This window comes from Ursus americanus, chromosome 11 (genome assembly GCF_024610735.1).
Source record: "Ursus americanus isolate L20-20 chromosome 11, mUrsAme1.1.p, whole genome shotgun sequence".
In the NCBI taxonomy this organism is placed as follows: Eukaryota; Metazoa; Chordata; class Mammalia; order Carnivora; family Ursidae; genus Ursus; species Ursus americanus.
The window spans coordinates 27,525,236-27,544,920 of NC_142137.1; the positions used below are offsets into that span (position 1 = coordinate 27,525,236).

General features: G+C 37.5%; 1 protein-coding gene across 2 annotated transcripts in view; it reads right to left on the reverse strand.

The window, feature by feature from the left end:
- The window catches only part of CDK19 (cyclin dependent kinase 19), a 164,082-nt gene that overhangs the window by 97,776 nt on the left and 46,621 nt on the right, over positions 1-19,685 (reverse strand). For both annotated transcript variants that reach the window (XM_045798476.2, XM_045798477.2), the window contains one exon: positions 2,106-2,181. In XM_045798476.2, the coding sequence (XP_045654432.2) occupies positions 2,106-2,181 (76 nt within the window). The remainder of the gene's footprint in view (positions 1-2,105; positions 2,182-19,685) is intronic.

The window sequence follows — 19,685 nt, forward strand, 5'->3', positions numbered from 1 at the left end:
AAAGAAGAAAAAGAGGGGCACCTGGGTGGCTCAGTCATTAAGCATCTGCCTCCGGCTCAGGTCATGATCCTGGGGTCCTGGGATTAAGCCCCGCATCAGGCTCCCTGCTCAACATGAAACCTGCTTCTCCCTCTCCCACTCCCCCTGCTTGTGTTCCCTCTCTCTCTGTCAAATAAATAAATAAAAATCTTAAAAAAAATATATCCAAAATATATCAGAAACTCATACAACTCAATAGTAAAAAAAAAAAAAAAATCCAATTAAAAAGTAGGTAGAGGAACTGAATAGACATTTTTCCAAAGACAACAAACAAATGGTCAACACATAAATGAAAGGAGCTAAACATTACTAATCATCAAGAAAATGCAAATCAAAACAACAATGAGATATCACTTCACACCTGTATAATGACTATCATCAAAAAGACAAGAGATAACAAATGCTAGTCAGGATGTAGAGAAAAGGGAACCCATGGATTCTTCATCATAGAGAAGTCTCTGTTTCAAAAACAGCATCTACAACTGGGCTTTCATTTCCTAATAATTAATCCCTTAAATATCAGCTTTTTTCCCAATTAACTCATAGAAAGTGAATTAATGCTATACTAAACAATGGTACTCTAAAATAGCAAAATTGTACACCATATTCATATTGGTTGAGATATTATGCTTAAGAATTTTAGGGAATTAAAAATCATTTACCAAATGCTTATTCTGGCAAGGCATTACAAATACCACTTTAGAATTAATAGAAAACTGCCAAACTAGAGGTTTTTAAATAATATATTTATATTCTAAAGCAAACTTACGATCATGGGCTGCTAGTAGAATTGTTTTTGTTCTGTTTATTCATTTATTAATTCAACAAACATTTATGGACCACCTGCTATGTGCCAGGCACTATGCTAGGAACTGGGGATAAAAAGACAAAGGCTATGCACCTTAAAATGTACACAGTCTAGGGAGAAGCTCACATTGTGAAAGCAAGGGATTTATGCCTAGAAGAGACCTTATATTTCCCTTATTTCACAAAGAAACTGGCACTCATAGCTAATTAGCCACTCAGGCCAACAGACACTCAGGTCTATAGATTTCCTGCCCCGATGTTCTTTGCACCACACATTTTCTTCAACTCAGTGGTGATGGAGTACTTCCATGTGGGTGATGCAGAAACATGGAAACTGTGGACAATATGTGTACAGTTACCAAGTTAGAAACAGAAATACCTAATGCATTTAGATAATATAAATATTTAACAATTTAGAGACAGAAATCCCTAATCGATGTGATATCATGATAAAGCCCCAAGAAGAAACTAAAGAACTAAAATAAGAAACTGAACTAAAATAAGGTAATACAATGGTAAGCCTTCTAAGCCATAATTATGATACGTTAAGTGGGGATATTAAAAGTACTTATTTCATATGATTGTTGTGAAAAGTAAATTAATTCTTGAAAGCACTTAGTAAGCCTGGTACCCAGTAAATACTCAGTAAATGTTAGGTATTCTTATAGACAATCATTTCTTAAATGCACAAGTATGTCATACAAAGACAAAAAAAAAAGAAATGATCTTTCTTTAAGGATTTATCCTATTATTATAATGATAGCCCTATTTTTCTAGCAACTAGTAAAATCTAGTATAAAACATGTATTTCAGAAAAAATATTTAATATGCATAATATCTAATATCACCCCTTTCTCTGTAGACATATATATCAGTCCTAAAATTATAAGAAAAATAGACATTAATCAAATTATTACTTTATTAACAATGAATTGTATTAATAATGAATTATATTGATTAATTGTATTGATTATTAATTATATTAATGAGATATTAATTCATAATTTAAATTAAATCATCATGTAGTTCAGTATTTCTAAGATTATAAATCCTAAATACCATTAAGAGGATGTTTAAAGATGACTTTCAAGTAATTAAAAAGTTTATGCAGCTTTTCTCATCTTACATAAAATACCATTAAACTAATTGACATCTTGAAATAACTATGCATGGAATACATCAATGAAACTATTTCATATTAGTATCACTCATCATCCAATATCAATAACAAAACAGATAACATATTGATTTTCACTTACTGCAATCTCTCTACAAGCCGACATGGATATTCCTGTGCCTTCAATTTGCTTCAGTGCATATTCCTTTTCATCTTTTCTGCATACGAACAAAAAAAATATTTTTTCTAAATATTATTTTCAGATTCAAAATCATGACTACAAAAACAATAAAAATACACTAGTCTCTCAGTGATATATAAACATTCTCACTATGCATGCATTGCTTACTGCTTCTGATAATATTACAACTACAGAAATACGAAATACCAAAAAAAAATTCATGTTACAATGAAAACACTAGACAGAGCCAAAACACAAAATTCAAAATTGAAACAGGATACTAAACACAGCACTAGTTTCAAAAAGTAAACAAGCATAAATATAAATTCAAGCATATTGCAAGATAATTCTACTCCTGTCTTAATTATCTGTAATCTATGAAAGCATTCTGTTATAAACATTAACTACAAAAATAAATGACAGATGTAAACTTCTATATTTGTTTAAAGTAATTTCATAGTAGAAGAACCACTTAATAGGAGGGACGAGCTATAGAAGAATGTCGACCCGTTGTGACACCCTACTTCTGACCTAGGATAGGGGACGTTCAAGAGCCTCAAGACCGCAACCAAAAGCCTTGGAAAGTTTTTAAAACTCTAGCCACCAACATCTCATTCTCAAGAACTCTAGGAAAAACCTAGTAGTTACGGTGTATTTTCCAAATATTGTAGGCAGGGTTAGGAATTCTGGGAAATCACAATAGTTACCAGGGTGCTCAACCAAGGGAAGACAGCAGTTCAATAATGGTGATACAGTCCACAAAAAAACAGTACCACATGAGGGGCGCCTGGGTGGCTCAGTCAGTGAAGCATCTGCCTTTGGCTCAGGTCATGATCCCAGGGTCCTGGGATCAAGCCCCACATTGGGCTCCCTGCTCAGCGGGGAGTCTGCTTCTCCGTCTCCCTCTGCCTCTGCCTCTCTCCCCAGCTTGTGCTCTCTCTCTCAACTAAATAAATAGATAAATAAAATCTTTAAAAAAAAAAAAATAGTATCACATGAGCGGCTAGAGCAACACAGTATCCTCAGGGAACTGACACCAGAACCGGACACACAAAATGTCAGAAATGTGGTTCATCGTGTGGGTTGTTCTGATAAGAGAAGTATCAGCCACACCCTCTGAGTTTTGCCTTTTGATTATATTGGAGCCTCAGCAAACTTTGATCATGTCATGATGGTTTTCTCAAATGACAGCACCTAAATGGTGCTACCTACGTCTGTCCTACTTACCCATTCCTTATCTTCCCCATTCTGTGTTGACTAGCAGATAAGGCAGTTTTGTTAATAGGCTCCACACCTGGCATGGAGCCCAACACGGGGCTTAAACTCGTGACCCTGAGATCCTGAGATTGAGACCTGAGCTGAAATCAAGAGTTGGACAGCTAACTGAAGGAGCCAACCAGCGCCCCGCAGATAATGCAGTTTAAGAGGTTATTTGTTATATGCATTTTAAAACATTTTACGTGCCTTCTGAAGATTTTCACAATTATCTATGGTTTGGGCAAATAAGTGAATTATAGTTACTTTCTCCCACAATCAGTTTGAAAATTATATCCATTTTTCTTCCACACATGGGATTCAGGAAATAATTAGCAGCATTTTAATAAACAGAAAACACACCTGTTATATCAACAGGATATAGACTGTTATGCAATTATTAAAATTATAATCATGACCATCATCAGAAACATGGAAAATGTTTACTACATATTAGCGAGAAAATACACAAATTATACCATATAAAAATATACATACATCTATAGACATATGCTGAACATGATTAAAAAACTGAAAATCAGTTGTGTTAAGATGCAGGAACTTATATTAATTAACTTAAGTGCTAATATTATATTATATTGTATTTTAAATTAGAATTAGAGGGAAAAAGAGAAAAGCCAAAATAATTTGACACCCTGAAAATAGTCACCTACTAAAATAATCATTAATATCTTCATAGTAATATCTTAGGCATGTTTTTAAAAAGCAAAGTTAAAACTAGGGAAAGCTTAAGTGATCACTTTTTTTCTTTTCTCTATCCTGTTTCCTCCAAACATAAAGCTAGACTTTTTTCAGACCACCCAGAAGCCACTAAGAAGTACAAACAGCAGGTGACTGAATGTAATTAAAGCCAAATGTCCCCCCCCACCTTAAATGTATATGTGAACACGTGTGTGAGAGCACTTATGCCAAGATGTTTAACATAATGCTCATGGTGCAAATTTCACATTTAATAATTAATTTAACTACCAAGTACTATTGTTAAATATTTAAGAAATTTGTTAAATTCTTAAAACAAAATTACATAAGCTTTCTGGCAAAACTTTCAATGAAATCATAATTGTTTAAAACAGAAACATTTCAATCCCCAGTTCCCCTGAATGAAGTGCTCCAGAAGCTCATGTAATTGCATGGTTTTATTTTTAATACTGTAAAGAATATTACACAATCTGGATAGGTTATTGTTGCTATGGAAACTATAAGGTTTTTTTTTTTTTTTGCAGTAAGTCAAAAAGTGCAAAATTAACACATCACATTAATGACTTTTGAATTTCATATCCAGGCTGTCAAAGGAATTTGAAAGCTTGAGCAGAATAAACTGAAGCATAGGCCTTTTCTCTGAATTATATGGATGGAATCTAGGAACAAACCCAATAATTATTTCCCTTAATAAGTTTAAATATAACTTCCATCTGCTAAATTAGCAAAATACTCAAAGATCTGCAAACTTAAGGTTTATGTGCAGCTTTGAGGTTGAGAATTAAAGAAAGTGGATATCTCATGGCCATTTGTCTTGTACATTAACCGTCAGACCGTGAGTGATAATGTGGCACCTGGGAGGTTCACCATATAAAGAAGTGGCAGATCCCAGAGGGCACAAGGGACTCACTTTCACCACTATACTATGTCAGTGCCAGTCTTTGGTCAGATGCCAATACCTTAGTTACGGAAACTAGATGCGTCCTTTCCCACAACGCCCACAAATATTTCAATGATTAGCACATGGGGCAGAGAGGCTTTGCTACTCTCAACCTACAGGGCTGCTGCCCCTCTCGGGCACTTTCTCCAAATGGTAGTGACAATTCATACCCCACAGCTTAGGTGTCTCAGGCACACATAATATTAAGTATCATAAAGGAATAATTTGTTCTTTTACATGACAAGGCTGAAAAGCAGGTAAACCTGCCCTACTTACATTACTATGATAGCCCGGCTTTTAGAGGCAGCTTGTTCTTTCTTAAGACGACCTTATTTCTAAATAACTTTAACTTCTAAATAAAAATACTTTATTATTTACTGTAATAAAGACAGACAAAGCAGTTCCAAAGCCTTCAGAGAAACCGCTTTCTAAATTTTCATATATATTAGATACAATGGTTAGAGCAACTGCGTATTGATAATCAAAGGTTACTAAATAAATCCAAGAGAATCAAAAATACATAAATTTGTAGCATAAACACGGATATATTTAGTACGTAATTTTTTTAATTTAAAGACATTTCTTCTATATGGTTGTAATGTATATCAAAACCATGCGGGCTTCACTCTCAGCAGTGACAAAGAAAAACAATTATTCAACAAGAACATTATGTAATAACAAAATAGAAAAATAAATTTGGAAGAGACTGCAATTCTATTAAATTTTCCATCTGAGACACTAATGCTCTGGAAAACTCGTGATGCAAGCAATTCTATAGATAGTAGAAAATACAAGAAGCACATATTTGTACAAATTGTAGAAATTGCTGCCTTAAAATGAAAGCTTTATCCCAGACAGAAAACCAGGCTCAGTGGTAGAATTTAAATGAAATTCAGGAAAGAATTTCTCAAGCTTAAAGAAGCAAGCTCAGGAACATCTCTTGAATGAAATACTAGGAACTGGTTTAATGAAAAAGCTACTCTTATACCTTTCAATAATGTCCAAACTTGGTGACCAGCCTCTAGTCACTTTCAGCAAGTGAAGCACCATTTGGCAGCCTATATATACAAGTATAGGCCCAAACCCCATCTGTTATCATCATAATTAGGCCCAAAGCTTTTTTGACTCCCATCAATACTACTATCAGGTGGGGCGCCTGGGTGGCACAGCGGTTGGGCGTCTGCCTTCGGCTCAGGGCGTGATCCTGGCATTCTGGGATCGAGCCCCACATCAGGCTCCTCCGCTATGAGCCTGTTTCTTCCTCTCCCACTCCCCCTGCTTGTGTTCCCTCTCTTGCTGGCTGTCTCTATCTCTGTCAAATAAATAAAATCTTTAAAAAAAAAAAAATACTACTATCAGGTGTCCAGATCAGCCCTGGACCATCTTTGGTCCTAAGGATCTGTGACAGACAAAAAAAATTGGAAGCATCTTTCAAGATAAGATGAGGAAATTCGGGGAGCTTGAACGGCTCAGTTGGTTAAGTGTCTGCCTTTGGCTCAGGTCATGATCCCAGGGTCCTGGGATCAAGTCCGGGCTCCCAGCTCAGCAGGGAGTCTGCTTCTCCCTCTACCCTTCCCCCTGCCTGTGATCTGTCCCTCACTTGCACGTACGCACTCTCTCTCTCTCCAATAAATAAATAAAATCTTAAAAAAAAAAAGAAAAGAAAAAAAGGATGAGGAAATCCAAGCTCAAACAAGGCTGACATAAAAATTTTCATCTTCATGGGTCGCCTGGGTGGCTCAGTCCGATGAGTGTCTGACTCTTGATTTTGGCTCAGGCCATGATTTTGAGGGTCCTGGGATCAAGCCCTGTGTGGGGTTCTCCACACTGGGGAGTCTGTTTGAGGATTCTTTCTCTCTCTCTCTGCCTGCCCCCCCCCCCACTAATTCGCTCCCTCGCTCGCTCACTCTCTCTCATTGTCTCTCCAAAATAAATAAAGAAATCTTTTAAAAAATTTTAGTCTTCAAACTAATAGGGTTAAAATCCTTTTCTTATTGTTTATAAGGAAAACAGAAGAGGCTTACTATTTTACATCAACCAACAAAAAACTACTGAATAAATATTGTATGTCCCAACACTGTGCCAAACTCCGAGGATGAACAAAATTAGAGACTGACTACCCTAGACATCATGGAGCTCAAAATCCACCTGGAAAGAGATTCTGGGTGAGTGGAAAATATAAACAAAAAACTCTGATATGACTTCCACTACACCCAGGATGTATGCATAACAGACACAGAGAGGATGAGACCGATGTTTCTTTCAGAGCTTCCGGGAAGGTAACTCCATGAGTGATGCCTTTAAGGAAGGTTCCCCAAGCAGAGAAGGGATGAAGGGGTCAGAGAATTGCAGGCAGAAGTACAGCATGAGAAAAATAACAAAGGCATATTCCAGAAACTGCTACTGTTCAGTATGGCTGGAAACTGGGGTATGATGACAAGGAGCAAGAGACAAGGTTAGAAAGTAAAGGGAAGGGACCCTGTGAGTCCTGCAAAAAAAACTTGTGTTCCATATGTCAACAGTGTAAGGTTTTTAGAACAGAAAAGGTAGTTAACAGATCTTTGCTCAGAAAGATAACTGTGGTAACTAGAAACTGGTGGCAGAGCAAACATCTGGTAGTTTGCGTCAAATGTCCAGATAAGGGAAGATGAAGAACTAGATTAGAACAGTGGCAGAAGAGAACAAATATGGATTCAAAAGACATTTCTGAGTCAGAACTGGCAGAATTTAGTAACCAATTTGATTCTGCAGGTGAAAGAAAGGAAGACTCTGAAGATGGATGCAGTTTCCACTTTGTCTAATTGTGTAAATGAGAACACTGCTATCCAGAGAAATGATGGCATGAATAAATGGAGACCAGGAAATTTAAGATTCTACTCTACAGGCAATTAAAGTTACATATGAAGATTAATCTCATTAGGAAGGACTGAGATTAGAGGTGTGAAAAACAATGAAGAGGTGACTGCAATGTAAGTGCGAGCAGGTAAGGACCCAGATTCTTGTAATAGAATGTTAGCTCCAAAACGGAGTAAGATGACCCTGGTGAGCCCTCCTCATTTTAAAGATGAAGAAGGTAGGCAAGCAGCCAGAAGCAGAGCTGAGACAAAATCTTCCAGTTCCAAGTCCAACATTCTCCATAACAGAGTGGTAACAGTAAGACTGGAGAAAAGAAGGAACACTTGTGACAGTCATTCTAAAAAAGGAATTGGCAGGGGCGCCTGGGTGGCACAGCGGTTGGGCGTCTGCCTTCGGCTCAGGGCGTGATCCCAGCGTTCTGGGATCGAGCCCCACATCAGGCTCCTCCGCTATGAGCCTGCTTCTTCCTCTCCCACTCCCCCCTGCTTGTGTTCCCTCTCTCGCTGGCTGTCTCTATCTCTGTCAAATGAATAAATAAAATCTTAAAAAATAAAATAAAATAAAATAAAATAAAATAAAATAAAATAAAATAAAATAAAATAAAATAAAATAAAATAAAATAAAATAAAATAAAAAAGGAATTGGCAGAACCAAGTTAACAAATAGTGAAATCAAGAAAGCTGAATCAAGGAGAAGTCTGAGGTTCTCAGCTTGCTGATGGGGAGGATGATACCACAAAGAACAAGACTTGGGCAGATCTCACAAGGTCCTTCAGCTCACAAATGATTCTTTTCGATAGGAAGAAAAACTCCAACCAAAACCGAAAATATCTGAGCAATTCAAAGGGAGATGCCCTAAAGGTGTTTACTGAGGAACTACCATAGTAGTTTCAGATTGAAAGGACTCCAATATATGATATTGGATTAGAGGAAGAAGCACAAAGATGACCTTCTTGGTATCCAGAAAAGAACTTGAGGCAAGAAAGGGAAAAGGGGGAAAGACAGAGAAGGAAGAAAAGACAAAAGGCAGAACAATTTCTGAACACTTCTCTCTCACATCCCTTGAGAAGACAAACTTTTCTATGAATTCGTCAAATTCCTTTTGCAAACCTTAAGAGTAGAACTCAAATAATGAAATCATCAGAGATATAGTCTCCAAGATGGTACAATATTACCAGTTTTTATAGGTAGGTGTTATCAACAAGACATTCTTCAAACAATATGACACCCAAGCTTACCAACAAATTTTTCTTCAAGAATGTGGACATAAATCAATATCCTATCCCTTTCTTTTCATATGTGATGATTGGGCTTAACAGATTAAGAGGCTTCCACATCATACAGGGGAAAACATATCTATATGGAATAAAAAAATTGGAAAAACAAAACCCAAAAAAGATCACTTAGTTTTACGCTGGTATCATTCCGAGTTTTTCAATATCATGAACTCAGTGTTCAGCCAGCCTAACAGTAATGGTTCTTTATTTGGGAACTCTTTCCTTTATTATATAATACCATATTTTTAAATTTTTTTTCATGAAATTTTCCAAAACTGAACGAAAAAATAAGTGACAGTGATAGTCTATGTATGTCACACAGCTTCAACAATTATTAACACATGGCCAATCTTATTCCTACTGCCTATCCTCTTCTTGATTATTTTGAAATAAAAGCCAGACACCACACCATTTCACTCATAAACAGTTCAACACTATAATATTTTTAATTATCAGGAATTTTTTTGTTTAAATGATAATAGACTTTCAAAATAATTCTGAAATATTAAAAACCTGTAACACAAGTTACTCTTAATATTTTGTATTCCCCTAATTAATGAAAAATGTCAAATAGTACTAGCACCTTCTTTACATCTTCATCTATCAAACACTTCATCTACTCATTCTCTAAACATCACCAAAATACAGTAATGGTCTCCTTATTAAAGTTCAGGATTCCCTTGCAACATGGAAATTTGACAAGCATTTATCTTTTTGCCTTCATTTTTTTTTAAGATTTTATTTATCTATCTATCTACCTATCTATCTATCTATCAGAGAGAGAGCACACAAGCAGGGGGAGCATCAGGCAAAGGGAGAAGCAGGCTCCCCACCAAGCAAGGAGCCTGATGTGGGACTCGATCCCAGGACCCTGAAATCATGACCTGAGCTGAAGGCAGATGCTTAACCAACTGAGCCACCCAGGCATCCTTTTGCCTTCATTCTTTAGAAAGACTGCCTTTATTTAGGTTTTCTTAAAAACTGAATAATGTATCTCCTTCTCTAGAAAACAATCTTTCATGTTATACTATTTCCTTCATTCAGAATTCCAATTCAGATAAACATTTACTAATTTAAAGGCTCTAAAATGATAAAATTTCAGAAATTCCTGTTATGGCAAATTTGTGTTGCTCAGAAGTTATTTTAATTAAAACAAACATTTCTGCAGTAATACTTTAAGACATAAGGCATCAAAGTGTTAAGTTTAAAACAAATAATTCAAGATCGTATTACACAAAAAGCAATCATTAGCAAAGATTCAGTATAAACCAAAAATTTTTTAGAGAATTTATTTGAGAGAGAGACAGACAGAGATAGCAACAAGCAGGGAGGAGAGGGAGAAGCAGGTTACCTGCTGAGCAGGAAGCCCGATGTGGGGTTTGATCCCAGGACCCTGAGATCATGACCTGAGCTAAAGTCAGACGCTTAACTGACTGAGCCATCCAGGTGCCCCTAAACCAAACTTTTAATATAAAATATATTCTTCCTATGAGAATTCTTGAATTTCAAATCAGATTTACTTGTTACAGAGGGTAATATAGCAAGTAATGCCAGACTTCCTTTTCAAAATATTTTACTAAGAATGTGCTGTGTGCCAGGCATTGTGTTGGGCTCTAGGAACAGGAGGAAGAACAAGATGATCCTTTCCCTTGTGAACCTTTACACTGAGAGGCACACCAGCAAGGGACACAATCTGATAAGCACTACAGCAGATGTATACGCAAAAGTACATCAGATAAAGAATGGAAAGGCTTTGGTTCTGGTGGAGGGGATAGACAGAAGGCTTTCAGGTAAATAATTTTCAAAGGGAACACCTGAGTGGACCTTGAGAGATGAGTAGGATTTCATTAAGCAAAAAAGAGGGGTCAGGGCCCTACGGACACCAAAAATATATGGACAAAGTCTGAAGATTAAAACCTATGCTATATTCAAGAAATTAGCAGAAGACTTAAATAGATGGAACACGAGAGATGAAATAACATAAAAAGAGCAAAGTAGAATTAGCATTGTCTTCTATGGTGTGCTAATAAGTTGGCATTCTTCCTGTACAATGAATGGGAAACCATCAGAAGTAAGCAAGAGAAATATATGATCAAACAGGTATTCTCAACAAGCAGTGTGCAGGATGGATCAGAGGATTTAAAACCAGAGGTTGGGCAAATAGTGTAAAAGCTCTGGAAAGAGTTGATAAGGACCAAAATCAGAGTAAATACAGTTAAGAATGGAAAGAATGTATGCAAGAGGCATTCCAGAGATAGACTCATCTACCGTAACCAAATATACATAGGCACACTGAAGGCATTAAAGAAATACTTGATGCATAAATGTGTATGCACATTTGTGTATGTGTATGAGAGAGTTGAACAGCCAGAGAAGCAGCTACAGATGACTGAGATTTCTAGCCAGAGTCTTGTCTCAGTAAAAATAAAGCCACTTACACTACACCTTCTACACTACCCCCCCAATAAAGAATACTGACAATGAGCCAGTTCACAAGTAGAGAATAAATTCATTTTGGACACGGTGATTTTGAAGTGGCTACTAGATGGCCAGAAGAAGATGAACAAAAGGAAATAACAGAAATGAAATCTGGAAAAGAAAATATCACTACACTGGGAACTGTTAAAACCATAGAAGTAAATGTGATCACAAGAGAAAGTGCACAGCAGAAAAAAAGAACTGAAGATGGCAGCCATTGCTCCTTCATATCATGGCACCTACCTACCAGGGTAAACTAACAGTGCTCACAGCAGAGGTGAAGGGACTTCCAGGGCCCCAAAATCCACTGACGGCCAAAGAACTTAGAGGATTAGGGGCGCTTGCATGGCTCAGTCGGTTAATCGTCCAACTCTTGGTTTCAGCTCAGGTCATAACTTCATGATCATGGGATCGAGCTCCACGTGGGGCCCTGCAATCAGTGCAGAGTCTGCTTGAGATTCTCTCTTCCTCTGCCCCTCCCACTCATGCTCTCTCATGCTCTCTCTCAAATAAATAAATAAATCTTAAAAAAGAAAAAAAGAACTTAGAGGATTAAAAATAGGACCCATAACTCACAGCACAGAGGAGGGGTTGGTAAGCCCTCCTCTAATTAATGCCACCCTCCAACAAGCTACAGGAAGAGAAGCTTTCAAAAGACCTTGAAAGGCAAATCTAGATGTGAGACACTCTACAAGAAAATTGGCCTGGCTCCTAAAAAGAAAAAAAAAAAAAAAATTTTTTTTTTTTTTTTCACCAAAAAGGTAGATTGGGGGTGGGGGGGAGTCTATTCAAACATGTAACAATCAATAGTGTGCATGAAAATCTTGACTAGACTGTAGTTCAAATAAAAAAAGAAATCAGGGCACTGGGTGGCTCAGTCAGTTAAGCACCTGACTCCTGATCTCAGCTCAGGTCTTGATCTCAGGGTTGTGAGTTCAAGCCCTGCACTGGGCTCCACACTGGGCATGGAGCCTACTTTAAAAAAAAAAAAAAAATTTATAGACTAGACGATTTTATCATTGTTAATTTTTATTTTTATTTTATTAATTTTCTTAAGTAGAGGATAATTTGTGATGGTTATGCAGAATATCCTCATTCTCAGGAGATACAGATTTAAGTAGTTTTGGGGTCTCATGTTATAACACTGGCAATTTATTTCAAATGGTTCAACAGCAACAAAGGACACACACACAGGTATATATATAAAGAGTGAGAGATAAAGCAATACAGAAAAATGGAAACAAAACTGAAATCTAGCTGGAGGGCATGTGGATGTTCACTGTTCTACAGTTTAAACTTTTTTGCTTTTTTAAAAATTATTTATTTATTTGTCAGAGAGAGAGCAAGCGAGAACAAGCAGAGGAAGCAGCAGACAGAGGGAGAAGCAGGCTCCCCACTGAGCAAGGAGCCCGATGCAGGACTCGATCCCAGGACCCTGGGTTCATGACCTGAGCTGAAGGCAGACACTTAACCCACTGAGCCACCCAGGAGTCCCTAAACTTTGCTTTTACAAAGCTTTTCTTAATAAAACAAAACTGAAGAGGAAAATAACTAATAGGCAGCAATTAGAGAGTTAAAAGAAAAACAAGGAAGTTGTATACGGAAGCCAAAAGACAAGTATTAAAACATAGCTGGGCAAAAGCATAGAAGCACAGTCAAACAGGAGGCAAGAGAGGAAAGCTGGTCGTATTTGGCAGCTACTGATGTTTTGCAAGAACATGGACCAGTAGAACATGCACTTTGCTCAAACTCTCTCAAGGTCCGTACCATACTCTACTTTGTTATTAGAATTACTTAGAATTGACTCATGTCTTATTTCCCAATTCCCAAATGAGGAAGGAGAGACTATCTTACTCATTTCTCTATATTCTTAAGGAGCTAACAAAGTACCTAGAAAATAGTAGAAACTAAACATTTGTTGCACTGAAATAAACATATTTATTAGTCTTCATAAACTTAAAAAATATTTTCAGCATATAGAAAATCTGGAAAATCTTCTTTAAAAAGTATATTTTCTAAAGACAAAAGTAAAGAATTCTGGAAGATAAAATAACAGTAATAAGCAAACACCGATACTTTTTAATGGAAAAGTAATCATATCTAAAAACTTACCAGAACCCTACTATCTCCTTCTAGAAGGAAAGGAGAAAAATATAAATATTTTGTCATTCTCAAATCTAGCACTGTCAGACCAGATAGAACTAGATCAACAACTTGTTCCTTTGGGGTACATTTCATATTTAAGTCTTCACAAAATCATCGCAAATCATTAAGTCTCCATGAAAAATAAATACTCAAAAGAAATTAACAGTAAAGACTAGAGCCATGGCACTGGGGGCAAGAGCATCTGGCTCCAGGGGTCCCAAACAGACCAGGTTTGGCCACTTGCCGCTGACAAAACCCAAAGGCAGAGAGGGGGGTGTGGTGAAAGAAGAAAGGAATTTATTTCCATGAGGCCAACAGCGGGAAGACTGCAGACTAGCCTCTCAAAGACTGTCTCCAAACGGGTGAAACTATTTCCAGGTTTATATAAAGAAAATGTGGGGCAAAGGTGGGTGGGTACATGCATGTAGACAGTGAAAGTCAAATGGATCATTGTCATGGAGTCAGTCCGGGAGGGGGTCTTATAGGCTCAGGTCAGTCCTTATTGCTTCAGTAGGTCGTTTCAGTTCCCATCAGGGGATGCTCTGCCCTCCAGGTCTTCTGCCTGAGCCAAAAGACAAACAGGAAAGAAAGACCCAACTAAAAAGTCTGAGTCAAAAGGGAGGCAGCTGATGTCCTCTTTCAAAATTCAAAGTCAACACTTAAAATTTAAATATATATCAGTTTTTCAACATACGACTCAAGTTTCTGCCAAACTTAGACCACTGAGGAATCTTCTTTTGATAAAATTTAGGTATTGCATGTTTTCCTGGCTGACCTTAACTACTGTGATAATAGAAAATGTGATATTGTGATAGAATAAGAAATATATATTTTGGTCTGCCTCCAGAGTTCCTGGGTCACATCTCTTAACACCCTTATAATTTCCTAAGTGTTTAGAGCATAGAAGCATCTTTTATTATAATATTTGGGTTTTGCTCCTGGAAAAGCTCCAGGGGATAAAAGTGAAAGAAACTCTTTTGTTATTCATAACAAGCCCCATTCAACCAGACCTGAGTTTATGTTAATGAGGTGATGTTTAGAAAGTCCTTCGTTAACCACTGGATGGGGGCTAGTTGATAGGGGGAAAACTAGATGTTGAGAACTTTCACCCCACCCCTCAACCTCACCCACATCCCCAAGAAGGGGGCTAGAGGTTAAAAATCAATGGTCAACAATTTAATCAATCATGCCTACATAATAAAGCCTCAACTCTGAAGTACAGAGTTCTAAGCGCCCTAGATTGGTGGAGAAGAACACATACACTTGACAGGAGGGTGGCATATCCCAAAACTCCATGGGGACAGAAGCTCCTGTGCTCCAGACCTTCCAGAAACAGACCCGGCCCTATATAGTCTTCACCTGGCTGTTCATTTGTATTCTCTATATATCCTTTGTAATAAACCAGTAATCTAGTAACTAAACTGTTTTCCTGAGTTCTGTGAGCCATTCTGGCAAATGACTGAACTTGCGGAGGGTGTCTTAGGAACCTCCAATTTGTAGCTGAGTTGGACAGAAGTTGTAGGTGACTTGGGAACCCACCACTTTCCATGGGGGTCTGAAGCTGGGGGCAGTCTTGTGGGACTGAGCCCTTAGTTTGTGGAGTCTGCCCCAACTTCAAGCAGTTAGTGTCAAAACTGAGTTAAATTGTAGGATACTCAGCTGGTGTTGGAGAATCGGTCCATATGAGAAAACAGCCACACATCTGGTATCAGAAGTGTTCTGGGAAGTGCTAGGTTTAAGTAGAATTGTGAACACAAAGAGGAACAAGAGGTTTTCCTTTCGGAGAGTCTATTTAATAATACGGTAAGTATCCTTGCTAGATCCCAAACCATTTGAACCATCATAATCCACAATCTCTGAAATACACTTGAAAGAAAAAAGTTGAAATCCTTTAAAGGACTTTACTTAAAACTTTAATCAGCATAGGCCATAAATGATAAAGTAAAAAGTCAGCTATTAGCTATTAAGAATTAATTTTCTTTTAAAAGTTGCCATGGAGGGGGTTCCTAGGTGGCTCAGTCGGCTAGGCGTTTGACTCTTGGTTTCAGCTCAGGTCAAGATCTCAGGGTTGTGAGACTGAGCCCTGCGTCAGGCTCTGCACTCAGTGGGGAGTCTGCTTGAGATTCTCTCTCCCTCTGCCCCTCCTCCCACTCATGTTCTCTCCCTCTCTCTCTCATAAAATAAATAAGTAAATAAATAAGTAAAATCTTTTAAAATAAGTAAAATCTTTTAAAAAATAAAGAGAAGTTTCCTTGGAGGTTCACCTGATATTATATCACCTTATATTAAGAATATAAAGCTGCTGCTCACCCAGGAAAAAAGATAAATATCAATTATAAGAACCAGCCAATCAACTCATAATTTATGGGGAAACAATGTATTTTTTCTGTTATCATTAAACCATCTTTAAAACATAAAAATTAGTATCATCCAATAGCACAACACATTTATAATAAGAGTTATAATAATAGCTACATTCGTATGGTCCTTAGTATGAGGCAGGCACCACTTTAAAAGCCTCACCTATACTAACTCTTTTAATCCTCACAATATGCTGAAGCAGATACTATTGCCATTCCATCATACAGATAAGGACCCTGAAAACAGAGAGGTTAAGGAACTCACTCTAGATCACACAGCTAGGTAAGTGGCGATTCAGGATTTGCCTGGATCTAGGAAGTCTGTCTCCAGAGTCTGTGCTTTCAATCACTACAGCTTCACCTATGCATCTGAAGTTCAGTAAGGCTGATTTAGAATAGGGGAAAGCAAGATAAAGCTAGGGGAGGAGGAGGCAGGGCCAGATCAAGCAGAACAGGTAAGCCACATTAAAGAAACTGGACCTTTTTTTTTTTATTTTTAAGATTTATTTGAGAGAAAGAGAACTGAGGGGATGTAGAGTGAGAGAGACTCCCAAGCAGACTCCCCATTGACCGTAGAGCCCAGCATGGGGCTCAGTCCCATGACACTGAGATCATGACCTGGGCCGAAAGCAAGAGTCGGACGCTTAACCAACTGAGCCACCCAGGTGCCCCCAAGAAACTGGACTTTATCCCAAGAAAAAAAGGATTTTAAGCAATCTGTGTGTTTGTGATTCAATGTTTTTGGTAAGTTGAAGTTGAGAGGATTGTGCCGTTGTTTAAATGGAGATGCCCAAAAGGCATTTGGATGAACCAAGAGCTTAGAAGGGAGATGGGGACTGGAGACAGATGTGATAGCATTTAGAAAATGAAATCTTGAAAACAGAAGAGAGGACAGAACCCTGAAGAAAATCATTTAAGAAAAATGATCCTACACTAAAAACAATGTAAACAACATGATTTGGTACTTAACGCTGATAAGTGGTTTCTAATTATTTACTTTACTCTGGTCTTCCCAAACTAAACACTAAGGTCACGGAAAACAATGGTTACCTCCTCTAGGCCTCTGAAACGCCACAGCCTTAGCATATTAATGGCTATCTGTGAGATATGAGGAAGGGATAAATAAAACATACTTGATTTTAGGAAAATCCTTTTTTTTAAGATTCCCTTGATCATCCATTTCTCCCCAGGCTTTTGCTCTCTCTGCACTTGCCACAATGATTGCTCTAAGATAAGGTTGGGAACTGATGACACGGGCGTTATGCAGTGGTTCTGTGATCTACTCTCTCATATTCAAAATCTAATGAGCCAACCCAGTTGAAATGATTTTAAGAGAAAAATGGAGGAGAGGAGTTCTCATTTAAGATAAAAGACAGGTTCAGACTGTTAAGGGACTTGATTTCAGGTCAGGTCATCGGATCAAACCCCCCATCAGGATCTGCACTCAGCATGCACTAAATCAATCAATCCATCAATCAAATCTTTAAAAAAAAATAAAATAAAAGACAAAATTTGTTCTATTGCATTTTACTACTACAGCAGGAATTTTTCTTATATTTTTATGTTATATTGTCGAATCCCAAAATACTTCCTATTTTTGATCCTCTGTCTTTTCCACAGTGATAAATCCCCTTGATCTCTCTTTCCCCTTATTATTCCTATCCATTAGACAAGCTTTCCAGAAATTTTGTAACACTCCAGTCTAAGGTCAAAGCTCTCTTCTCTGCACTCACCAAGTACAACTCTGTATTATACACATGACATTCATCACATACCACTTTGTATGGTACTTTTCCATAATGTATGATTTAGAGAGCATGGGATATGGAATTATACACCTGATATACTAAGTCACACAGTTAATAAGTTACTTATACCTTCAGGTTACCAGTTTTTGCACTTGTAAATTGAGAATAATAGTAACAACACTGTACACTGTTTTGAAGATAACTGAGATCACATACATAAAATGCCTAGCACTGTGTCTAGCTATAGGCTCAGTAACTGTCAGTTCTTGCATCAAAATTGTAAACTTTTCTTAGAATAATATGAAAGAAGTCCATGAATAGACACTTCAATCAGAATGCTTGGGAAGGGGGGCACCTAGGTAGCTCAGTCAGTTAAGTGTCCAATTCTTGATTTCGGTTCACGTCATGATCTCAGGGTTGTGAGAACCTGGGCATGGAGCCTGCTTAAGATTCTGGGGACACCTGGGTGGTGCAGTTGGTAAAGCGTCTGAATCTTGGTTTCCACTTGGGTCATGATCTCAGGATCGTGAAATCGAGCCCCAGGTCAGGCTCTGCGCTCAGAGCAGATTCTGCCTGATATTCTCTGGCCCTTTCCCCACCCCTCTCTAAAATAAATAAAACTTAAAAAAAAAAAATTATCCCTCATCCTTTCCCTCTGCCCCTCGCCCCCAAAAAAAGAATGCTTAGGAAGTGACACAGGAATATGAGTTTTTGGCAAATATCAGCAAAAATGGAACATAACATTTGAAATTAACATTTCCTATATGGATAATAAGTTTTCTGAGAGGAGGTGTCATTATCATGTGTGCCTTTGTAGCCATCACAATACCTATCAACTAACAATCAAATATTTTATGGATTAATTGATTAGAGGACTGATGTTATTCGTTATCTCCCTTTTCTACCTCCTTTCTAACAGAGGTTTACAGTTAAGAGTCTAGAATTAAGTTTTTCATTCAACAAACAGTTTTGCCTATTGTAATGCCTACTGGACCCTCTAAGTGTTATAATACAATGAGGTAAAATCTTTGTTCTATGGAGGTTGACAAGAGAGTAGAGGAACTAAGTAATGTGTGCAGTTACTAAAGGTATTATATGAAAAACTGCCTGAATCCCATAATTTAAAATACTTTTATAACCATCAATTTAATCCTATCTTTCTTTTTTTTTTTTAAGAGTTTATTTATTCAGTTGAGAGAAAGAGCATGAGCGATGGGGAAGAGGCAGAAGGAGAGGGAGAAGCAGACTCCCCGCTGAGTACGAAGCCTGTTTCGGGGCTCGATCCCAGGACCCTGGGATGGTGATCTGAGCCGAAGGCAGATGTTTAACCATCTGAGCGCCTCTAATCCTATCTTTCTTATAGAAATTTCAGTGAAGGGAAGGAGTCCTCCTATGACCTAATATGAGTAGTACATTATATCTCTTATACTACTGATAAGGATAATCTATTGAGAATGTCATACTTCATAAAGAGAAACTAGATGGTTTCCCTGCTAAGATCAGGAACAAGGCACTCCTATTCAATATCACACTGGAAGTCCTAGGGAATACAGTTAAAATAAGGAAATAAAAAGTATACAGATATGATTGCCTTTGGAGAAAATCCTAAAGAATCAACAAAAAACTCCTGGGACAAATAAATGATTATAGCAAGGTTGCAAGATACAAGGTTAATATACAAAAGTCAATTACCTTCTTATATACCAGCAATGAAAAGTTGGAATTGAAATTAAAAACACAATAACATTTACATTAGCACCCAAA